The sequence below is a fragment of the Barbus barbus genome, assembly GCF_936440315.1.
Source record: "Barbus barbus genome assembly, chromosome: 29".
Classification (NCBI taxonomy): domain Eukaryota; kingdom Metazoa; phylum Chordata; class Actinopteri; order Cypriniformes; family Cyprinidae; genus Barbus; species Barbus barbus.
In genome coordinates this window covers 1,830,328-1,850,810 of record NC_136757.1, presented here as the reverse complement: position 1 = coordinate 1,850,810, position 20,483 = coordinate 1,830,328, and the positions used below count along the sequence as shown (strand labels likewise).

General features: G+C 40.9%; 1 protein-coding gene across 1 annotated transcript in view; it reads right to left on the bottom strand.

Annotated features, from left to right (window-relative positions):
* The window catches only part of LOC306848932 (protein bassoon-like), a 71,912-nt gene that overhangs the window by 13,596 nt on the left and 37,833 nt on the right, over positions 1–20,483 (bottom strand). Inside the window, exons 4-11 of the mRNA XM_079383721.1 lie at positions 19,403–19,861; positions 12,419–19,090; positions 9,439–11,800; positions 8,187–8,950; positions 6,838–6,931; positions 2,186–2,317; positions 733–789; positions 346–474 (exon numbers count right to left, since the gene is read on the bottom strand). Coding sequence (XP_079239847.1) covers positions 749–789; positions 2,186–2,317; positions 6,838–6,931; positions 8,187–8,950; positions 9,439–11,800; positions 12,419–19,090; positions 19,403–19,861 — 10,524 coding nt within the window. The 3' untranslated portion in view covers positions 346–474; positions 733–748. The remainder of the gene's footprint in view (positions 1–345; positions 475–732; positions 790–2,185; positions 2,318–6,837; positions 6,932–8,186; positions 8,951–9,438; positions 11,801–12,418; positions 19,091–19,402; positions 19,862–20,483) is intronic.

The window sequence follows — 20,483 nt, the reverse complement described above, 5'->3', positions numbered from 1 at the left end:
ATGTACGACATCATTGGCAGGCGATGCAAGGACACGGTCCGTTACACTAGTTAAAATTGCTTAATTCTCTGGATTTAAACATTCTTTGAAACATTTTGGATAATGTAAGTACACAATTCAGTAAAATATATAACACTGTTCTAGTGGTTTTTGGATATTTTAATAAAAAAATCTTACAGATTGTGGCTTTAATACAGGTCTCAGTCAATCATCACACCAGGGGATGTGCCTTTAATGTCAGCTACTGATACAGGGAAATAAGGTTACATATATAACCAAGAGGTTACCAATGTAACCAAACCATCCAACTCTAATATGCTATATGAAATTTTGTCATATACTTACTAGAACAACCAGACAGCTTCTCTCCCTCTCACTTTCTTTCTTGAGTTGTCTTCTCTTTAAATTAAAACATAATAGGGAAACTTCATAGGTTTTTCCAGTGCAAAAACATCCTCTGTCATTTTAGACACCCTAAAATAACATGGAAACAATAAGAATAAGCACTGTGAAGCTAAAAATATGCCACCTTGATACAATGCACTATACTCAGTCAGCTTCCCTCTTGCTCTTTCTTTCTCTTTCTTTCACTCGCTCTCTCTTTCTCTCTCTCTGACACATACGCACACAGGTGTTAATTTTTTGGTAAATTATTTTAAAGCATGTTTACTTATTACAGTTACAACATGGGCAATGGTAAGTGTCCAATAACTGTAAAGCAAATGCACCCACCTTTAATTGTACTACCTCACCACAAGGAGGTGAACTTTTTGCCAAATCCAGAGATGGCTGTGCAAATCACAAAGTAAAAGAGAAAATAGTGAGAATAACATTGGTTATAAAAAGCATTGTGTCTGTGCAAATAATAAACATTTGTTTTTGTAAGAAAAAAAAATTAAGAAAACAACAATAGTTAATATTGACCCATGTCAGGCCTGGCTCATAAGCACCCTCAAACAAAATCAATAGCACCCTCAGTTAAAGCTGTAATAATGATATTTCCTTGCAGATTTGGCAAAATATCCAGTGCATTATGGTTTGCGCTCTGGAGATTGGTTCCTATGTCAACGTGTTTGTGCAGCATTGAGCAGTGTAGCCAAGTTTTTATTCAGGTGTTGTGTTCAGCACGAATCATGTCATTATAACAAAGTTTAGGCATGATGTAAATAAGAGATTTGTTGTGCAGCATAGAGAATGTCATTGATTATAACGTAACTTTGTGAGATCACAGTGAACTAAGATGAATGACAGCCTTTTAGTGATTATGAAGGTAGGGCTTTTTGCGCCACAGCATTAAATGGCATATATAATACAAATACAAATAAAAAAATAAGACACACACACACACATACGCTATATTGCCAAAAGTATTGGGTCACCCCCATCTAATGAACAGGTTTGACTACTTAAGTAATTTCCATGAGTACAAATCTTAATGTTTAAGCATATAATGATATTCTAGGGAATTGTGTGCTTCTAATTTTATTGCAACAGTTTGGACAGGACCCTTTTCTATTCTAACATGACAGTGTCTCTGTGTATAAGACACGGTTCAGAAAGACATGATTGATTGAGTCAGTGTGAAAGAACTTGACTGGTCTGCAGAAAGCCAAGTCCTGATCCCAGCTGAACTCCTCTGGTGTGACTTTAAATGCAGACCAGAGGAGTTCACACTGTCCACACTGACACAACTGAACCTTGCCTTATACACAGAGGCACTGTCATGTTAGAATAGAAAAGGGTCCTGTCCAAACTGTTGCAATAAAATTAGAAGCACACAATTCCCTAGAATATCATTATATGCTTAAACATTAAGATTTGTACTCATGGAAATTACTAAAGTAGTCAAACCTGTTCATTAGAAGGGGGTGACCCAATACTTTTGGCAATATAGTGTGTGTGTGTGTGTGTGTGTGTCTTATTTTTTTATTTGTATTTGCATTGTTCATTGTATTTGCCAGTCATGGGCAATACAGCCTGTGTTTAGCACTTGATTTCTTTGTTCAAATATATATATATATATATATATATATACATACTGTATATACTAGCACCCTTACTAATTTAAGAAGCACCCTCAGTGATTTGATTCTGGAGCCGGGCCTGACCCATGTACTATTTAAACTAGTCTGTTAATAATAACTGACCAAAAATGCTAGTTATACCTTGAAAACTCTCTTCTCACCTTCTCCTAATTTGCCAGCTTGCTCTGCCGTTCCTCCAGGCAAAATTTTGGACAGCATGCTCTCTCCATCTACACCCGGCTGACCTGCAGCTGCACTGCCAATTCCACCAGGCCTTGGAGCTGCTTTGGAGCCTAGAGAATTATGGAGGAGAGATTTAGGTTTACAAATGGAAGCACTGTCAACAGTATATCCCTCAATATATCCCTCCTCAATTAGGTATATAGATAGCATGGCAAATTTGGATATTAATCCAAGAAAATACTGATCAGGCAGTGGCCATTTATTAATGCTAAAGGCAGAGTACAGAGCACATTTTGCATGGCAAAATTCCACAGCCAAAAAAAAGTGGGACTGGATGTGAGTTGTGAGGCCTTTTACTGCAACACTTAATATTCTTGAACAGTGCCAGCGCCGTAATAAAGAAGTCACAATTCGCTGTGAATGTTTAGCGCAACTTTAATGAAGCACCGCGTAACTGTCAACTTAAGAAACTTCTATTGGTCAGCACTGCAAGGTCAAAGTTCACCAAACTTGAACCCAAATATGTACAGAGGAATTTCTCTGCCACCAGAAGTCAATTAGGTGAGCTTCATCATCATGAGGATTCTTACTGACATGACTTTATTGATGAAATTTTACCATACAATGAATTAAATTTATTCACAACCATTTTTGCAAATGTTTCCTTTCACGCATATATGCTTTTTATTGCTCTTTCTAAATATCAAGACTTTCAAGTATAATTTGATTTAGACTTAGCTTTCTAAAGCACATTATTTTCTTCTAAGTTTATAATGTCATTATATGTAATTGTCATTATGTCATGATATCTTACATGATGGTACTTACATTCTGTGCCAAAACTCTATTCACAAATTTTTTAATAATTAATTTGGTGTTCAATTTGTAGGAGCTTTTCAATGTGAATGTCTATATTATCTATCAGTGGCATAAGCCCAATATTATTTTTGGTCTGACCTGAGCAAAAGTGAGTGGGCACTTTCACTCCAATAGCCTACATATTCTTATAGCCAAAAACAAACTGACTTAATATTCCAGCCATTTCAATCTTCTCTTCTCTTTGTTTAAAAACAGAATTCATAGCAAAACACACACAGCAAAAACTACCCTACAAAGTACAGAGTCCTGAAAAGCCATGCATTGCAATTTTTTCCCCTTGTTTTCTTGTGATCTTAACATAAAGTAGTTGTTTTCTTGGCATAAAGTCACCCAACATCAATGTGAAAGACTAGTGGAGAGCATTCCAAGATACATGAAAGCTGTGATTGAAAATCTGGGTTATTCCACCAAGTACTGATTTCAGAACTCTTCCTAAGTTAAAACATTAGTATTATGTTGTTTAAAAATTAACATTAACTTGCTTTCTTTGCATTATTTGAGGTATAAAATACAGCATCTTTTTTGTTATTTTGAACAGTTGTCATTTTCTGCAAATAAATGCTCTAAATGACAATGTTTATTGTCATACTTGAAATGATCATACTTGTTTATTCCTGGTGTTTAATGCGAGCCATTAACCCTTTAGCTGCCCCACCAAGAAAAAGGCAATTGAAAAACTTTTTGTTTGCATTTCTTATCTCCTTATGTCACTAGTTACCGCACTCAATGTATTATTTTCAACACATCCCATAATTTTTAAAATATCGGCCTCTACCAAATGGTTGATATGTCACTTAATGGTAAAAGTACCGGAATTCACACACATACTATGAAAATCAGAAAATATGCACTATAATACTAATTTATTAAAAAAAATTATCAAAATGAAATATTTTTGTATATTGAATCTTCTTTATTTATTGAAGTATGCCATAAAATATTTCAGGTTTTCATTTTAACACAGGAAATTATATATTTTCTTGTTTTTTAACAATAAATAACACATAAATAACTAAAAGTAACTAAACCAAAGACATTTCATTCTTTCTGCATTCAAAAACTAAAAAATAAATAAAAAAAAGCAAAATATAGTAATATAATGGCATTTTAGGCTTTTATGTTTCAAGAAAACTTTGGCTCCTAAAGGTAGCATCTGCTCCTCCTTACTGAGGGCGACATTGAAGAATGCCCCTTGATACAGCAGCAAGTCATGGATGATGCCAGATGAACTGGCTCTGCAGAAGACTTTAAAGCCCCAGTTATCTGGTTTATTGCCAATATATTGGTGGAGGATGCCAGCTCTTGTGCCTTTATCTTATCCTGACCTCATCCACAAAATCTTGTTCATATCTTGATTCTGTGACCTGGAATTCCTCAATGTCTTCATGCTTCCAGATTCTTCTTGTGCCATTGTGTGGGCCTGAGGGGGAACTTGAGCCAGGGATATCCTCTGGCTCCTTCAAGGAAACTGTTTTTAGAGTGCGTTTTCCTTTTCTTCTTTTACATGGAAGCTTTTCGTCTGGCCAGAGTAGAACTGGTCCCCCAACTGAGTCTGGTTTCTCCCAAGGTTTCTTTCTCCATTCTGTCACCGATGGAGTCTTGGTTCCTTGCTGCTGTCGCCTGTGGCTTGCTTAGTTGGGGACACTTCATTTCCAGTGATATCGTCGACTTGATTGCACGGATACTATTTAAACTGAACTGAGCTGAACGATGACATCACTGAATTCAATAATGAAATGCCTTTAACTGAATATTGAGTGTTTAATGTTGTCATTATTGACACACTATTTTCCTATTTTGATATTGTGAAGTTGCTTTGACACAATTTGTATTGTTAAAAGCACTATATAAATAAAGGTGACTTGACTTGACTTTGTAGAGGATGAGCTTGTTGAGGGAGCATCATCTTCATCCAGGGACTCAAAAGAACTGTCACCAGCTACCTCTTCTCAGATGGGGTGATAATCAGGATCCTCTATTAGGTCATCAACATCACTGAGATCAGCATCAGAGTCTTGAGGGTTTCTCTGGCACATGGGCCTGAAGAGTGCACGTTCTTGTACCATAGAAACTGTTGACATCCATCTAGTAATTGTAAAAGAACAAAACAACAACAAACAAATAAATAACAATCTCTTACAATTTTAGTATTGTTAGTACACCAGCATTTGTCATTTAAGAAGTAATTGACTCTGATAATTATGATTTCCACACATTAATTCTATGAATTCGTTGTTTACTTCAAAAAATATCCAAAAGTGGCAAAAAAAAAAACATACTTAAGAAATTATCTCAGTATATTCATGAAGAAATAACAATAGCTGTGTCACATTCATAGCTATGAATTATCGGAAGTTTATATTTTGTAAGCAAATAGTCATTCTGACTGTAGAAATGGATGATCTGAAAACATTAGCTTAGCTTTTCTACTTTTATACCATAAAGTGACAAATCAACCATTTGGTTGAGCACGTTTTTGAAAAATTATTAAAAACATACTAAAGTTTTTTCATGGCACCAAGTAACATATTTTTGTAAAGTTACGGTGTTGTTACGGTGTGATATGTCAAAAAATATGCTTACCTTGCAAAATTTCACCAAGAACAGTTCACATGGCAGGAGTGATTTCTTTGTTTCTGACATCCATGTTAGAAGAAGTGTTGTGACAAGTGCTGTTGATTGACTTTGTGACATCTCTTATCGCATTATAGTCCTTCACATCCGCTGCGATCTCAAAACTCTGGTCATTTGATAATACCTAGAATATCAAAATCAACTACGGGCGGGAGATCGTTTTCCTATTTAGCACCCAAACTCTAGAACAATCTACCTAACACTGTTCTGGAGGCAGACACACTCTGTTAGTTTAAATCTAGATTAAAGACACATTTCTTTAACCTGGCTTACACATAACACACTATCACATTTCTATAATTCAAATCCGTTAAAGGATTGTTAGGCTGCATTAATTAGGTCAACCGGAACCGGGAACACTCCCCAAAACACCTGATGTACTTGTTACATTGTTAGAAGAATGGCATCTGCGCTAATATTAGTCTGTTTCTTTCTTATTCCGAGGTCACCGTAGCCACCCAGATCCAGACTGTATCCAGATCAGATGGTGGATCAGCTCCTAGAGATGACCTCTACAGCCAGGACACCTAGATGAGCCCCAGAGACTGATCCCCAGTGAAGACCCTGTCTCCAAGACGGCCATCGGGACAAGACCACAGGAACCAGATGAGTCCTCTGCACAATCTGATTCTGCTTTAGTCTAGATTTAAACTGCTGATTTTGTCTGGCCAGAGGAGAATGACACTATTTTGACAAACTATTTTCCCGTCTAAATACTGTAAAGCTGATATAAAGCCACCCAGCTTTATATCAAGCCGATGTAAAGCTGCTTTGACACAATTTGTACTGTTAAAAGCGCTATACAAATAATATTGACTTGACTTGACTTGACTTGACATCTAGTGGATTTTTTTGACATAACATACCTCAACCAGATGGTAGAGATGGCTCAATCACCTTGAGTTAAGTTAGGTACTCCTCTCAATAAAATATAGTGACTCAAAATGTGCTCAACCATTTGGTCGAGCAGGCAAAAAAAACTAACAAACAAAACAGCACAATACAACCATGAAGTCTAGACATAATATGTTAGATTTCAGAAGCAAAAAATCTTACTGTCCTTTGATTGTGCTTTGAGTACATCTAGGCCATGTTGAAGTCGTTTAAGCACAATTACCTATTCCGGTAAGTGGAGGTTGGGCTGTTTTGGCAGGTTGGCTGGGGACTGCTTTTGCTCCAATAGCAGTGGCAGGGGTTGGCTCTGGTTTAATCTATTAGAGACAAGAGACACATGGTCATAAATCACACTTTCATATTCATATTCATATCTTAAAACTGTTTATTATATTTTGAGTTAGTTTATTTAAAGTGATAGTTCACCCAAAAATTTAAATTCTGTCATTAATTTCTAGTAAAACCTTTGTCCATCTTCTGAGCAAAAATTAAGATATTTCTGATGAAATCCATGAAATCCGTGAAACCCTCCATAGACAGGGTCCTGTATATATGAAAGGGTCCTACCACATTTATGTGCAGATCAAAGCACGCGGATACATCATGGTACTCTCCAAAATTGCGATGCAGAGGAGAAGAATTCTTGAATAAAGTTGTTATTTCAGTTTTTTGTGCTAACAAAAAGTATTCTTGTAGCCTCATACAATTACGGTTGAACCACTGATGTCACATGGACTATTTTGTCAATGTTCTTGGCACGTTTCTGGACCTTGATCGTGTTAGGACCCTTGCTGTCTATGGAGGGTCAGAAAGCTTTCGGATTTCATTAAAAATATCTTAATTTGTGTTCCGAAGATGACCGAAAGTCTTACGGGTTTGGAACGACATGAGGATGATTAATTAATGACAGAATTTAAATTTTTGAGTGAACTATCCCTTTAAATTTATTTTATTTTTCAGTGTGGAATATGAGTGTGACTTATAAATGAGGAGCGCCATAGCTGAATTCTATCAATGTACATCATTGGAAGATTTCCCAACTTTAATATTAAATTTCTCAGCTAAACTGGAAATGATCTTCAAAACAAGTTTTAATGGCATTAATAATAGAAATGTTATACTTCATAAAAACAAAGCCAAACCAGAATATTTGAGGAGCATCAATACAATGTTGCTTTGCAAGACCTGTAATAAACCAGGTGCACAAATGGATGGAAAGAATAAGGTTTCTCTCATCTGGCCACAGTGATCTGAATCTTCAGACTGCTTTACACTGGCTCCTAATGAACCCTAAAACTCTGAAAAGCTGCGTTGCTTACCAAAATGGCTCAACCTGACTAACTATAAACTTAAGAAATGCAGAGAAATTTTTTTTAATATTTAAGTTGAAGGGTATGTATGAAACAGATCAAATTTTAAAATATTCTACAAGATATTAAATACTTCAAAAGTCTGTGACACTTTCCTGCATCTCAACCACAATGTTCATGCTCATGAACATCTAGAATAGGAGAATCCACTTTTAAGAAAAGATTTGGCTTTTCAATTAAATCACTTTAAATATTTACTTACTACAGCTGAGGATGTCTGTGCTGCTGAGGTGGGTTGTCGAGAAGTTGGACCAGTCTGGCCAGGTTTAGCTTGCAGTTGCTGGGCTTGTACTAATTGTGGTTGTGTTGTGCCTGTGGCAGATGTCTGAGAGCCTGGCCTGGCAGATGATGTCTGTGCCTGCTGCTGAAGCTGTGCTCGCTGACCTTGCTGCCCATCAACAGGTGGCTGAGAGACAGCTTGCCTGCTTGAGCTTGAAGGTGCACTTGGTCCCTTCTGTCCAGGCCCAAGAGATCCTGGCTGTCTGGATGATGAGGGGTGGTCCTGTTGCTTCCTGCTGGAGGACCCTTGATGGTGGGAGGATTGTTTTCCAGAACGGGAACTATGGTGGTGGCCTGAGGTGTCACGGGGATAATCTGATGAGTGGTAGCCCTGAGAACGAGATTCTCCCCTCCTCCCTGAAGATGACAAGGGGCGGGATTCATGTCGCATAGATGGATCCTTTGAGGAACGTGATGATCGAGAGGAACGAGGCTCATCCGAGTGGCGTGAGGAGTGCCTACCAGAACTTCCACTGCTGTGATGGCGGTGCTCTCTAGAGGAAATGTGGCGGGTGTGACCATAATCATCTTGTTGCCAAAGATCTTCTGGTGGCTCATCATAATCATGGTATGTGTGCTTGACATGGCCTCGCCTCCCAGAATGACCACTGCTGCCATAGTGACGGGAACCACGAACATCACGAGGCTTCTCAAACCAGTCTGTCTCCTCTTGACCAAGATGGTATGCTTTGGAAACCAAAAGCAGATCACAATCAATCTCCATGTCTGATGGCGAAAGAGGATTGCACAGTGAGACCATGCAAAAAAAAAAAAAAAATAGACAAACTTAAAGAAAAAGCATGCAATGCATTCAAACTCAATATTCAGCATATAAAAATGACAAATACGTTTTTTGTTTTTTTTAATTAAGTTAATTTTTTTTTTTTTCATTAAAGGTTTGGAAGTCGAAATTAAGCACCTTGGGGGGGGAACAAAAAAACAAAAACAAGAGAGGTGGGAAAAAAAATAAATAAAGAGACCACACAACAACTCATGCAGTTTTTGGAACTGAGCACAACATTGAGAGTCAGGTTTATTGAAAGCTGCATGTTGCCTGAAGACAAAACATGGGCATGCACTTGGTTTTCATTTCTTTACTTCAGCTATTCACTTTCTCTGGGTGGGTGGGGGATGTTTAAAGTGGGCAGTAACGCTGGCATTCAGCTCCCAATTACCTTCGCTGTCAGAAACAGCACAATGCATATCGTCAACTATATACATATCATCTGGTTTGTAGACATGAGTCCGGGGCAGGTCTCGAATATGGTCCTGCACATCAGGTAGAGAGTAACTTGAACCATATGAATTTGATGGATAGCCGAAAGCCCTCTCAACACCCATAAGCTTTGTCATGAGGTGGGAGTTCTCCTTTTCTGAATTTTGAGAATGCAAAGCAGGGCGCACACTGTGGCCATAGTTGCTGCGGTATGACCGGTCTATACGGTCCTGTTCATATGACCTGCTTCTGTAGGCCCTCTCACAGGGAGAGATTTTGTCCATGCCATAACCAGCTGAACGGGACCTGCCATAACCATAGAGATGATCGTCATCATTGTAGCCCCGTTGTGGACTGTAAGTACTCCGTAGCCCATAGATGCCATCCTGAAGTTTATGGTAATGGGAACCTGAGCCATAACCACTGGTTGTAGAGGTGCTCATGGTGTAAGAGGCCATGTCAGCCTCCACATCATGAGCCTCCTCAATTGGGGAAAACTTGGATATCTTCTGCTCAATGCCTTGTTTACGATGTTTGCTCCTCCTGGAGGACATGACGGCTGAAGGGCACAGGTTCTTTGAAGAGTGCCTCTGGGCTGCCCATGTAGGTGTTGAGTGACTGCAGTCATCATAGTAATATGATGATCCCCCACCCATGCTACTGCTTCCCACTACCCGGCCATGCGTATGTGCCCCTTGTGCTTGATAGTTGCAGGTGCTCTTACCCCTACCATGATGCTGGTCGTACAGATCTGCATCACGTTCATCCTCTGGTCTGCCAAAGGAGCTCCCCCCTCGAGTGTGAAGTCCGTCACTCCCGTACCTTCCATGACCCTCATTGCGATGTGAGTCTGAACTATTGCCCATGCCTTCCTTGGTGAGTTCACATATGTCATCAATCATGACATAGTTCCTTGGGACATTCTGCTCGAGGCTGGATGATCCGTATAGGCCTTCACTGGTGTACATAGAGGGGCCCTCCATTGAGTGTATATGGTCAGATAGTGTTGTCTGCCCATATGTATTTGTAACTGAAGTATTATATTGCCCATAGGGACTAGCTGTAGTTACTGTATATCCATAAGTATTAGCAATAGTTGTTGTGTACTGCCCATAACTACTGGATGAGATTGTTGTGTATGGCCCATAACCAGAGGCTGCAGAGGTTGTTAAAGACCCACCATATGTATTTGATAAAGATGAGGAGTAGGGGCCATAAGTGCTTGCCATAGTTGTACTGTATTGGCCATAAGATGGACCCAAACCAGACTGGCTGTAAGTGATGTCTTGGACAGTGGTTGTTACTACAACTGTAGGATTGCTTATAACCTCATAATTTGTGGGCATCTTGTGTTCAAGGTCAGCAAGCGATGTCTGTCGTGGCTTTTGGTGAAAAGTGAGAGTGTCTGTCTGTGGCTGATAAGTGCTTGCTTGACTGATCGGATAGGGGGGTGCCTGGCTTGGGTACGGTGTACTGTGGGTTGGATAAGGGACTGGACCAGTAGGTGGTAGGGTAGGCTGAAACCCTGGTTGGCTTGGCTGTGCTGGAGGTGGCACTGAAGTGTCTGCTGGATATGGAGGATGGTTCTGTGGGAAGACTTGGGAAGGAAATGTCCCTTGGACCTGATAAGATAGGGTTGGATAAGTCTGCAAGGGGGTGGGTTGGGGGAGAGCTTGAGCTTGGGTTATTGATGGATAGGGAGGTTGGTTGAAACCTGTGCTCTGCAGCGTAGAGGCCTGTGGGGTAGGTGCCATTTGAAGACTTTGGGGGTACTGGTACGACATAAAAGATGATGTGGGGGGAAACTGGGCAGCAGTATTTAGCTCACAGGTAAACTGGCTGAGTGGTGCTGTGCTAGGTCTTGTCATTAGCCCATTTCTCTCAAAGGATGTGGCCGCAGCGGTCAGGCGAAGATTGTTGAGCTCAGAGTCTGACATATAGTCTCGCGAATCACCCATGTAGCGCAGGTATGCTAGCTCCCTCCTGTCTCTTTCCTTTGCCAATGTTTCCTTTCGCTGTGTGATGCCCAACTCCAGGTATCTAAGCTTGGCATCAATTTCCTTTTCCTCCTCCTCCAACTCAGCCTGCTGCTTACGTAGCTTTGTAGATTCCTGTTCAACAGCCTTCAGCTCATGGGTCAAGTCCTTAAGTAGACTGGCCTTTGCAGCTAAACGAGAACCCCCTTTCAGAGATGGCAGAGAGGGCACAAACATGTGGGATAGGTTAGGGGTGACCATAGGCAGGTGAGTCTCCTCTGGTGGGGGGCTGGGCAATGTCCTCTTCACCTTCCTTAGGAGGGAGCTCTGCTGCAGGGCTGCCAGCTGCAGAGACACAGGGTCCAGGAAGAGTGAAAGAGCCAGGACCATGAAATACAGAGGACAACACAATGTTATATATTAGAGTTCCACAAATAACTACTAGCATTGCTCAGACTACTGTAAGGGCATGCATTCATAAAGATTATTATCTAAATTGGCCAAGCATATTATCTTGCCTTGATGGCCATATATACGACAAGTCAATACAATTTCTCTCAAAACAAGCGGAAACCGTCTGTGACACAAGCAGACAAAAAGTAATTTATTCCTCACAAGACATGTGAAAACAGTTTGAATGTACTTTCTTAATACTGTACAACATCAAAACAACCAACAACACAAATTAAATTGAAACAAGGGAATAAAAGGATATACAAACTGGCCATTTCTTAGCATCTCAGGCTTGCAAACAGAGACAGAATACTTCATATCATGGTGCAACCTCATAGCCAAGAAATAATTATATTGTCTGAATATGCAATAATTTATATAAACTGTGGAAACAACATCACCTGAGTCATACTGTTCTAATCCAAGTCATACTGTTCTAACAAGTTCACATTGTCCTTTGTAGCAAGTCAGCGCAAGTTTAAAATCAAAGAGATACTGAATTACACATACCTGACTCTGAAGGGCTTGCTGTTGATAAAGCGAAATCCTAGCCTTGGTATTTTCATCTGTAATTGGGCTGAGAGGCTTAGGGTCTGACATAGATCTCTGAATATTCTTCATTGGGCGGGGAAGGGCCTGATGTCTCTGTGATGGCTCAGCAATACAGGACTTCTGCTGTGGGGTGACATGTGCTTTATTCAGCCTCTCACTAGAAGATAATGATGTTTCTATGATGCGTTGTGGGGAAGAAAGAGGAGAAACAGGAGAATACAGCACCTGTGGAGATTTAGGTTGTTGCCGGATCAAGCTGGACAAAGACTCATTATGCAGGTGATGCTGCTGGTTGCCAAACTCCAAAGGATCAGGTCTCCGCCTCCCAAACTTCACAGCACTCTGTTGACCTGTAGAAAGTGGATCTGAAGAACCAACTAAGTGGACACTGGTGGGACTGACAGTGGAAGCAATGCTGATCTGTGGAATAACTATGCTTTGAGACTGTGTCTCAGGGTCAGTTTGACAAGCTAAGCTTTGACCCTTCTGTGTTCTCTCAGGACCAGAAATATAGTGGACAATTTCAACCTTGTTGGGGTCTGGCATGGTGACATGTATGCTTGGAGATACTCTAACCAGCTGCTCTGTCTCAGTTTGGCAAGAACAGTCTCGAATTGTCTGGATGGCAATGCTGGAAGATGTTGTCTTAGCAGCTGATGTGATAAAAGAAGATGCTTCAGATTTAAGGTCTACACCAGATTCCCCAGAATGTCTTGTGTAACGGGAACGTCTACGTCTAACTGGCTGCTCCCACTCTGCCTTGTCTTCATCATCATCTGTCTGAACACTGCAGTCCACACTGCGCCTAGTCCGTCGTCTTCTTGATACCAGGTACCTCTCCTCTCCATCTTCATCATCAGTTTGCACACTGCAATCTACAAGCCTTTGGGGCAAGGAAAACATTGTCACTTCTCCATCATTTCCATCTTGCAGTCGAGGCATTGATCTTTGTTTACGCATGGACCTGATTTCTGTCTGATCTTCACTATTTCTCAAGCATATCTCTGATGTAGAATTTGATAGTGGTCTTAAGAAAACCTGAACATCACTATACAACATATCAGAGGCCAATTCCTGTTGATGAATTATTCTGCCAGATTTATCACTGAGGATTTGAGGATTTGTACTGGCTGCAGCAATAGCTGTGGCAGTCTTTTGTCTCTTTTGTTCTTCAAGCTGCTGCTGTAACTGTTGTTGCAAAGATTGTATCTGGTCAAGCTGCTGTTTTTGTTGAACTAGTTGCTCTCTCTGTAGGACCAACTGGCTTTCTCTCTCAGCTTGTTGTTGCTGCAAAACTTGTTGCTTTATAGTCTGCAATTCCTGAATTTCACGCTGCACTAGCACCTGCTCTTTTTCTCTATTTCTCTGCAGTTCTACACGCTCCCGCTCAAGCTCCCCATGAAGCCTTAGCTGTCGCAATTTTTCCAGTTCCACTCTTTCTCTCTCAAGCTGTAAATGCTGTTCCTGCTGTTGATGCAGTCTTTCCTCTGTTTCTTTTTCTTGGTTTGGAGCAATACTTCTGATAGCAGCAGCAGCGATTCTACCTCCTTGAGATGATGGGGGTGGCTGTGTTTTGGAAGCAAAAGGATGACCCTGCACTGGTAGCTGGTGTTGTATAGGAGGCTGGGCAGTGGACTTGGCCTGAAGGTGGGGCTGAGATAGATTTATTGGTTGCAACTGGATATCAGGTTGGCTCATTGCCATGGCCATTGGTGTTGAAAGAGGTGCTGATGTGATAGGACCAGCAGGTACAGAATAATCCTGAATTGTTTGTGTTACTGTTCCAGCTACTGTTAGGCTTACTGGAGACTTACCAAGGTACAATGGAGCATCTTGGACTGTTCTGATAGCTGGAGACTCAGAAACCTTTGTAGATGTTGTAACAGGGAGAGGATTAGGTGTAGAACATTGGAAAGGTGTCTGCCCAGTCCTTGGAGCTAGTGGCAGTCTAGTTAGGCTTGCCAAGGGTATTGGTGTCATATTTGGTGTAGGATAAGGTCTATATACCCCTCTTAATATAGGCCGTAGCACAGGTGCAGGCTGGGTAGTAATTGGAACTGTTGATGCGATTGGTGTGTTTATAGTTGAATAGATCATGCCGTCAGCTGATCTAATAGCTGATGGATACATAGCTCGGAGACTGGCTTGTCTTGCATTGATTAGATCAGTTAGCGCTTGACTGTGGGAAAGAGCCTTTCCGTCTGGGCTGTACTTGAAACCATGTCTGTGACTTTGGGGCAGACTAATTCTACTTGGTGGACCACAACTTCTTCCAGTGCCCAGCTGTAGTATGTCAGGGTTACTACTATATCTATCTATGGAGTTAAGGGCTGCACACATGCGACTCATCTCCCTGGCAGTTGTAGCACTGTATTGGGCAAGATTAGATTCAGCAAAATCACCTGAGAAATATCCATAATCTGAGCTGATGTTTGTCAGGGAGCTGTACCTTCTAATTGGAAGATCTGAAACATCCCCCTGACGAAGATCTGTGTAGGAGCCATACTGAAGCCCCATTCCAAGGTATTCTCCATCATAGCCATCCTTTACTGTGTCTGTGAATAATTCCCCAGAGGCATGAAAATGGGGATCAAGCTTTGCTGAATATGATGACAACCCTGCCTCTGCAAGGTTCGTTTCAGACATTGATGGTTGTAGTCGTCCAGGGAGAGGCAATGTGTATGATTTAATTGTGTAATCTTGGTATGTCTGCCCATCTTGCTGTAAACTATGTTGTTGATAGAGCTGTGGTAGTGAAGAAGGTGGTCTTGATGATGGCTTAGAAGTCTCATCTGTGACTGGTTTCTGGGAGAATGGACCACCCACACAGCTGCCACCAAAGGGCAAGTTATATACCATATCGCAACAAGTTACTTGATTTTCAGATTTTATTTGCCCTGTTAAATTCATTGCATCCTGGCCTTCCTCTGATTTGATTAGCTGTGTTATAGTGGCTCCTTGTGCAGTGCCATCTATCTGGACCATCATCACTTGAGGCTTAACGTTTGTTAGATTCATGATACTTGTCTCTGCTTGCTTTCCCATTAACTCAAGTGGACCTCCAACACTATAAACCTCAGATGTCATACCTGGCGAGATGACATTAACCTCTGTGGCAGTGCTTTTTTGAGTGACAAGCATATCCTTTTTTAATAGAGGTAGTTGGCTAGACAAGTTCAACTTTGCAAAAGAGGCAGCTTGATGTTGTTGAAGCTGATGATGTTGTTGAAGCTGCTGCTCAAGTAGTTGTTGTTGATCTTGAAGCTTCTGCTGCTGTTTAAGTAACTGCTGCTGCTGGATACTCAGGTCTTCCAACTTAGCATCGATCTTTGGTATGGATGGATCAACTGGTGGTGGCTTATTTGGTGCCAGGCAAACTACTGTTCCCATGTCTTTGCCCAAATCAAATCTGTTTTCAAATGGATCACAATACAGCACAGGGTGATTAGGCTGGGACATGAACATAGATGCAGCTACAGTAACACTGACACTTGTTGCTGTTGATGTCACAACATGCAGCTGCTCCTGTGTATTCAGGTTCATTATTAAGGGCTGAATAGTTGTGGATTGACGAATGGGGCTTCCTTCAACAGACCTAGAATATTTTCGAGATTCTGTAGCTAAGGAAGTCAAGTCCATTCCTTGGTCAGTCATAATAATTGGTGTTGGCTTTATTCCTGTTCGTAGATCTACTACACTTCCACTCTGTAACCGTTGTCCTTGCTCAATTCTTGAAGTACCAGGAACTGTCGAAATCCGACAAAGTGATATGTTTTCCATTGACAGTGATCCACGTGTATACATGCTAGCAGTGGTGACCATGCTAGTTCCGACATTAACTTTTTCAGCTCTATAGTTCTTGTAGAAACCATGTTGGGGTGATAACTGATGTGGTGGAGTATCAGGAGGGCTGGCAGGAGGTGAGTAGGCATCAAATGTTGATTGGCGGCTAAATCTTGTTGGTGAAGACAAAGGAGATGTTGCTGTGTTAACTGTAACTGGCTTTGGTGGACTAGTGGGCTCAAGCTCCTCAGTTCTAACAATAAAATAGGTATCTTGAGAAGACTGCTGTCTAAAAAGACTGGGTGAAACAACCCCATGTGAAGTCTGAGTGCCCTGTGCCATAACCGAATAGGTGTGAAAAGCATTCCCTGAAGAAGCTAACATTGAAGAGCTAATTGTTTGAGTTGAAAGCTCAGCTGTTCTCCTAGACAGAGATCTTGTTGGACTATGAAGAGGAGATGAAGTGGGAGAAAGAGGTGGACTCCTTTCATGGTAAGTATAACACCTAATTGAACTTGGGCCAGATTCAGTTATAGTTTCTGATGATGTTGAATTATCCCTCATTTGGACTCCTTTGCTGATTGCAATTTTCCTTGCAGCATTTTCTCTTTGGTTGTAAGCTTGAGTGATTGCAGCTATTTTATGAGACACACTTGAAACACCAGCGGTGGTTGTGGTAGTTTGCCGACCATATAAGTTATGTTGTGTGGTGGACACTGTTTGACTGGCACTAGTTTGAGAGACAGTGACAGTGTCCCTGGCATACACTCCATAAGCAGCAATGGTTGTGGCAGCAACTGTTGGTGTAATACCATTTTTACCAGTTTGATTTCTAAGTCTATCTTTGGGCCCATCTTTTGAAAAATGTTGGGTTACTCTGACATCAGGTATCCGTCCTCCTGTCGCAGTTTCAGAAAATGATACTGGTGCTGAGAGCTGGGTGGGACTTGTGCCAGGAGTCAGTAAAGTGTTGCTTTGTTCCAGCAACTTAGCAAAGGCTGAGCCTGTATCTAGTAACTGCTTTTCTGAATAGGACACATCCATCTCCATTTGGTCATCAAGCTGTTTTGAAATGTTTTGTGAGGTCTGGCGGATCTCTTCATAGATATCAACTGTCTCCTCATTCTCATAGTGGAGATCATCTTGATCAGAATAATCATATTCATCCTCAATATCTTGTCTATTTCTAATGTCTGACTCTTGATAGGTGGTTGTGCTGTACTGTTGTAAAATCAGACCTGAGTCTGATTGCTGCTGTGTCTGCTGCTTTTGCTGTTTCTGCAACATCTCTGCTTTCCTCATCATTTCTTCATATACTTCTTCTGCACTTTTTAATTTTTTGCCACTAGAGGAAGTTGTTATAGTAGCTGTGGATGATGTAGTTTGTGGTTTTTCAGTAGGAGAATAAAGTGACATAAAGGTTGGTAGGTTGTACTTGCTACCAGATTTGTACAGCTTTGATGAAATTTCATAGCCGTCAGCATCTGAGTCAGCAGAAGGAGAGTATTCTGAGCAAGAGGACCGGTGGAGTTCCTCCATCTCGGCTGCCTGTCTTAGCTCCTCTGTTGGAGAAGCATCCTCAATGGGGGATAGATTGCTTGGGGGAGTCTTGGATCGTTCTCTGCGCCTTTGTGCTCTTAGCTCTTCTTTGTCACGTTTCGTTTTCCGGACAGTACTTCGGATTCTCTGCTGCTCCACTTCTCTCATCTTTTCCTGCTCCCTTAGAAGTTCTTCTTCTTCCCTCAATTCATCTTCTTCTGAGGAATCCTCAATGGTAGGAAGGAGAGGGCCATGGGAGCGATGTCTGGCCTTCCTCTGCTGCTTTGCCTCCTCCAGCCGCTGCCTCCGACTAGGACTACTGTCACTGTCATCTTCCATGGATGATATGGAAGTAGGGGATATCCCTGAGGTATAGCTAGAGGTGGTTGGTGGGAGGGTGGAGGAATATTCCCCTCTTGACCGTTCTTCTGGAGAACCAGTGAGGCTTTCCATCTCCAGCTCAGGCTCTCGGTCGAGACTCAGGTCATTGTCATTGTTTAATTCCATGTCTCGACTATAACTGTTAGTGTTGTTCAATTCTATGGTCTTAAATCTGCGTAAGCCTCCTTGCGAGGCCATGAGGTCCTCTTCAGCTGATCCTTTATATACATCACTAGTTGTTTTACTATCCTCCTCAAAGCTACTAGAGTGATAAGTGAGACGGCGCTTTTCTTTTACTGAATCACTGCTGTGCTTTTGAGTCTTGTTTAGCTTTTTGTAGCCATAGCCTTCATCCTCATCATCATCCTCTTCTTCCATTTCCTCTTCTTCATCCTCATCCTCATTCTCCTCATCAGCACTCATTTCCATAATTTGCCTTCTCATAAACTCCTCATCAGTAATCTCTTCAGGTTCTAAATTTCTTTTTTTATGGCCACTGCTATCCCCCAAAGCAGCAATTGCTCTAAGCTCTTCCTCAGTTGGATCTTCTTCCTCTTCCATAATGCCTTCAAAGTCCTCATCTGAGTCATATTCCTCTGGACTAATTGATATTGAGCGAGACTGATGTTTCCTGATGTCACCATGTTGCTGTTTTCCATGCTTCTTGTCCTGTGCTCTTTCCCCTTCAGATGAAAATTTTGACTCTAGAAGGGGTCGCATGGAGCTTTCCAGCTTAATCAGCTCAGATGGACTTGGTGGTGTATGGTGCCCAGTCAGACCTCTCTCGCTCATTTTTAGCTCTTCCTCCTGGATAAGGCCAGTAATTTCACTATGTGAACTGGAGATTCCATCAGAGGAATAGCCAGTATCACTCAAACTCTGTGGACTTCGTGATATATCATGATTGCCGTTTGTCTTGCTGGTTTCCTAGGAGACCAAAAAACACATAAATACAAAAGATATACTTAGACAGTTCCCACCATAAAATCAAGCACACTGAGCCCTCTCTTTATTGAAGTAAAAAAAAAAAAAAACTTTAGCCTGGTTTATTGAAAGCCTGATAATACTGTGCAACAAGCATTGAAAAGATATGCATGTTCACTTTGGCCTCTTTGCGAAAGCTATTTTAATTTTGAAAATGTTTAAGATTAGCAATTTATCAAAAACATTTCTTGCATCCCTTATATAAATTTATAATTTGCAAAATGATGAGTAAATTACTATGACCCGATGGCTTACCTCATAGTATTTGGTAATACTCTGTAATTCTTTCTTTTCATCTTTAGAATGTGTCTGTATTGACTCTGTTGTTCCTCTCTTTTGAGTTGGTTTATTGTCTCTATCGCCAAGGTCAGACCCTTTATCTAGTTTGGGTGCAGTTTCCTTCCTCTCTCCTTCAGCAGCAAATGCAGTAGTTGTAGACACAGGAGGTGTTGTAGCTGTAGCAGGCTGTGTAAAAGTTTTTATATCGCCTGCTGGTCTGGCTATAGGGGAAGAGAAACCACTCTGTTGAGAAACAGGAGGTTTCTGCTGTGATAACATTGTCTGAAGCCCTTGCTGCTGTTTGCTGGAAAGTTGTTGATGCCGAGGTGAACCCATTGGTTGACGGCTGGGTGATGAAGGTAGAACTGGAAGAGGGTCAAGTCCACCAGACATCAGTCTCTGAGTCTGACAGTTCAGACAGAGCCATTCTTTCTTCTGCAAGACAACAGAGAAGTTCAATACTTAAGCGCTTTGAGTGCCTAGAAAAGCACTATATAAATGTAATAAATAATTACAATAATTATTATTAATACTTAGAAATCATGAAATTGGAATGTGTGTGTGTGTATATACAGTATATATATATATATATATATATATATATATATATATATATATATATATATATATATATATATATTATGTGTGTGTGTGTGTGTGTGTGTGTGTGTGCACCTGGTATTCATCACGTCCTGGGGACCAAATGTCCCCACAAGGATAGTAATACCAGTAAATCTTAATCTTGTGGGGACATTTTTTGGTCCCCATGAGGAAACAAGCTTATAAATCATACAGCATAAAGTTTTTTGAAAATCTAAAAATGCAGCATGTTTCCTGTGAGGGCTAAGTTTAGGTGTAGGGTTGGTGTAGGGCAATAGCACACACAGTTTGTTCAGTATAAAAACCATTACGCCTATGGGATGTCCCCATAAAACATGGAAACCCAACATGTGTGTGTGTGTGTGTGTGTGTGTGTGTGTGTGTGTGTGTGTGTGTGTGTGTGTGTGTGTGTGTGAAGTGTTTATTTGGAAAAACCGATAAACACCACTTTAAAAAA